Source organism: Amphimedon queenslandica, unplaced genomic scaffold, assembly GCF_000090795.2.
Source record: "Amphimedon queenslandica unplaced genomic scaffold, v1.1 AMPQUscaffold_9405_Cont18567, whole genome shotgun sequence".
Classification (NCBI taxonomy): domain Eukaryota; kingdom Metazoa; phylum Porifera; class Demospongiae; order Haplosclerida; family Niphatidae; genus Amphimedon; species Amphimedon queenslandica.
Window position 1 is genome coordinate 1 of NW_003550323.1, and position 3644 is coordinate 3644.

At 37.3% G+C, this 3644-nt stretch overlaps 1 protein-coding gene across 2 annotated transcripts; it reads left to right on the forward strand.

Moving 5' to 3' along the window:
- The first annotated feature begins 9 nt into the window (after positions 1 to 9).
- On the forward strand, positions 10 to 2690 carry LOC105315589 (proton myo-inositol cotransporter-like). Of its 2 annotated transcripts, none has more exons than XR_002189519.1 (7): positions 10 to 65; positions 179 to 293; positions 337 to 536; positions 1249 to 1298; positions 1394 to 1729; positions 1771 to 1833; positions 2150 to 2241. XR_002189519.1 is itself a non-coding variant. In XM_011410292.2 (7 exons), the coding sequence occupies exons 1-7, from the start codon at positions 31 to 33 to the stop codon at positions 2557 to 2559; spliced, it is 840 nt and encodes a 279-aa protein (XP_011408594.2). In that variant the 5' UTR covers positions 10 to 30; the 3' UTR covers positions 2560 to 2690. The 2 variants fall into 2 exon arrangements, 1 of the variants encoding a protein (XP_011408594.2); XM_011410292.2 differs by lacking the exon at positions 1771 to 1833 and adding an exon at positions 2490 to 2690 and having other exon boundaries at positions 1394 to 1643; positions 2150 to 2269.
- Positions 2691 to 3644: the final 954 nt, after the last annotated feature.

The following is a 3644-nucleotide window of genomic DNA, read 5'->3' on the forward strand; positions in this document are numbered from 1 at the left end:
AATAGAATACTGTTGGGAGTTATACTGCAAATGTTTCAGCAATTTACTGGAATGAATGTCATCATGTAAGTGAGAGTATAATTTTAGAGAGAAAGAGAAATTTATATTTATTCTATCAAAAGAGAGGATCTAAAGAAAGACATGATTCATGTATTCTTACTCCTCCTTCTTTATTCAGGTATTACTCAACCTCAATATTCTGCAGTATAGACGTATCCAGTTATGCTGCTACAGCAATAGTGGGTGTGGTAAACTTCTTGACTACTCTCATTACTGTCTTTATCGTTGACAAGGTCAGTTGAATACAGTCTCCACCCATTTACATGGGTCCTTTAGGTTGGTCGTAAGTCCCTATTGCTAGTTGGGGCACTGGGTATGTGTGTATCTATACTGACAGCTGGTCTCCTCATTCATATCTTTAATGTTGTTGAGGAGAGAGAGGGAGGGGGAGGGAGTGAAGAGGAGAGACAGGTTGTTGGATATTTTGTGGCTCTCCTGATTGTACTCTTTGTGTCTTTCTTTGCATCTACCTGGGGGTGAGTTAGGGATAGTGTTCTCATTCCGTACTTAGTATGGAAATATGGGAATGGGATGTCATTTGTTGTTTTAAGTATTTTAGATAGATTGATAGAGTACTGTATAGCAGGTATATTTCAAAGATAACAAATTTCGCTGATTTCACAGATTTCTTAAGATTTGTGAAATTAAGTTCCTTGAAAATCAATTTAATACAGTATAATAGTGGAAATTTGTGAGAATTAATTCAGTGAACCTCCAGATACAGGAAGTGATTGTCTTGTCAGCAATAGTTTATTAATTAATGAAAATGCTATCATTATCAATGAGTACATTATGCAGTACATGTAACTATCACTAAAAGTACATGTACATGTACTTGTATCTGAAGTAGTAGGGGCAGTTCTAACAAGTAGATAGTTAAATAAACATTATGACAAACATAGCTGAAGGAGGGTCAGAGTCTTACAACAACCTTACAATAACACATCATTTGCAAAAATTATTATTCTTGAAATAAAACCAGTATACGGTAATTCATGGTGTTAGGTGGCAGTAAACAAAGCTTACTGCCATAAGTTTCAATCATGTATGTACAATAGTTTATATAGCAACATACAATGTATGAGACTGGTTACCGTTACTCTTCACTTGTGTCTAATGGTATCGTCTGCTGACATGATGAACAAACTCTTTCTCCTGCACATGATGTATTCATATTTCTCTTTATAGACCAGTTGTTTGGGTGGTGACTAGTGAAATATTCCCCCTCTCTGTTAGAGGTTAGCTGATATTGATCTGATACTGATGTTGATATTGATACTGATTTGATTTAATACACATGTTCCTTGTCATCTCTCTCTCTCTCTCTCTTCAGGTGTTGCTGTTTCAGTCACTACTTCTGGTAACTGGATTGGGAACTTTGTGGTTGCTATGGTAACCCCATTACTTCTCGGTTCTGTACTAAAGACGGCCGGTACATTCTACATACTGGCAGGGTTTCTCTTTGCCTCATTTTTATTTGTGTTGCTAACACTTCCTGAAACAAAAGGAGAGAGTTTAGAGAGAATTGATGAATTATTTCTAAGACCATGGCTACAGAGGATTAACCTATTCTACTACCTGAGGTACATGTACATGTATACATGTACCTGTAGGTTTAAAAGCTGACCAGGCCAACCTACAGTGGTGCCCTAGATACTATATAAACGCAGTAAGCACAGTCTTAATCAGAAATTAAACTGATTTTCACAGATTGTATTTTCGTCAATCGTAAAGGAATCTACAAAATTTGCAACCCTTAAAAACACTTATATGGTATGTACATGTAGGTCTGATGATTGAATTCCTGGATTACTTTGTGGTATTAAGGGGTGGTCCTTTCTTTACTTATGATTATTATGGGGTGCATTGGCTTTCTTGTAGTAATCAGTAGCGTAGGAAGCGGGGGTCAGGGAGGGCCCCTGCCCCCCCCCCTTATTTTTGAATTTACCTTTATTAATCAGTCTATTAAATAATTTATTAATAATAACTTCGTTTTAGCCCCCCCTTCTCCAAAATCTTCCTACGCTTCTGGTAATGTGTACTATTGCACACTAATTATTGCCTGTACTTAACCTTTATTCTTTGATAGGTGTTGTTGTCCATGGTCTAATGCCTGTAGGGTAAGGACTGCACAAGAAGAGGACACTGTAGCCATTGTTGGTATAAAGAATGAGAACAAAGATGATACGAGTGATGAGGCTGAAGATGAGTGAGTATTTAATCATATATACCCTCTCTTTCTCTTCCTCCTCCCTGACTTCCTCCCTTCTCTCTGTCTCTCCCCTCCCCTCTTTCTCCCTTTCTTCCCCTCTACCTCCTCATGCTCCTCCTTCCCTCTTTTAATTTCTTCCTCCTCCCTCCCTTTCTCTTTCTCAATCTTGATACTCTAATCATATACATGTACTGTACTTTCTCTCTTCTCTTTACAGTGAGAATGAGTCACTGATAAAAGATACAGATGTCCTTGAGTCTAGTCTTTCAGCTAAATTTGATAAATAACGGATCAAGCAACCTTTGTATCATTTTGTGTACTAATAGCATGAATTGTTTGATTTTTATGATGCAGACAGATTTTATTATTTTGCTATTATTTTTAAAAATTTATGCATGCAGCAGGTTGTACAATGTAACACATTAGATTTAATAGAAGTACTATAAATAATGTGGGCAAGACTTATAGATCTAATGGTAATAGCAAGGATACTGTGAATTTTAGATGCATATGTTTGCTCAGTCTTGCATGGGTAATAATAACGGGTGGTATTACTGCAAACTGAGATAATAGCAGTACGTAGCATATGTAGACTATAAGGTAAAAACTCAGTCTTAGTGCTAACATCACACAAGACATCTTGGTCTTGGAGTCCAAGCCTGAACTGCATGCATGGTGCAGTTCAGACCAATATCTATGCCTTCAGGCCGCAATGGAATGATATATTGTTGACCAGTAAACAAATGACGAACAAACCATACAATAAACAATACAGAGATAAAACTTATACAATATGGTATTCATACAAATAAGTCTAAGTATTATGATACAAGTGGCACTGAGTCACACAACACAGTTTTTGGATACTTTGCAATATCTCACCACAACCTAGTAAAACATACAATAACTACCTCAGTAAATTAATTTCACTAACCATTTCTTCTTTTTTGTAAAAGTAACTTGTTCCCACTTCTTGCTCAGGCTCCACCAAAAACTTGCAATGATTGTCTTCATCATTCTTATACCAGATGATTCTATTACCAGCAATGATGGCTGCAGCTAGACCTGCTCCACTAGTTGTCTCTTGCAGTGGACCTCTACGAGGAAGAGCTTCCCGCGCTATCAAGTTAGCTATCGCTTCTCTGAGCCACATTATAAATAACAGCAAAAGTATCATGTCTCAACCATGCAATCAAGGCTTGCTTCCTGAAGAACTAGCAACACGCGGTGCTAGCCGCACTTTTGTGAATATCATTAGTCCAATTGAGGTAAAAAGCTGGGCGAGGCCAATTGTTTTTAATGATTTCACAGATAAAGACGCAGGCGCCAGCTAGCATAATCTGCATAAGCAACATTCAGTCATTCTGATCAT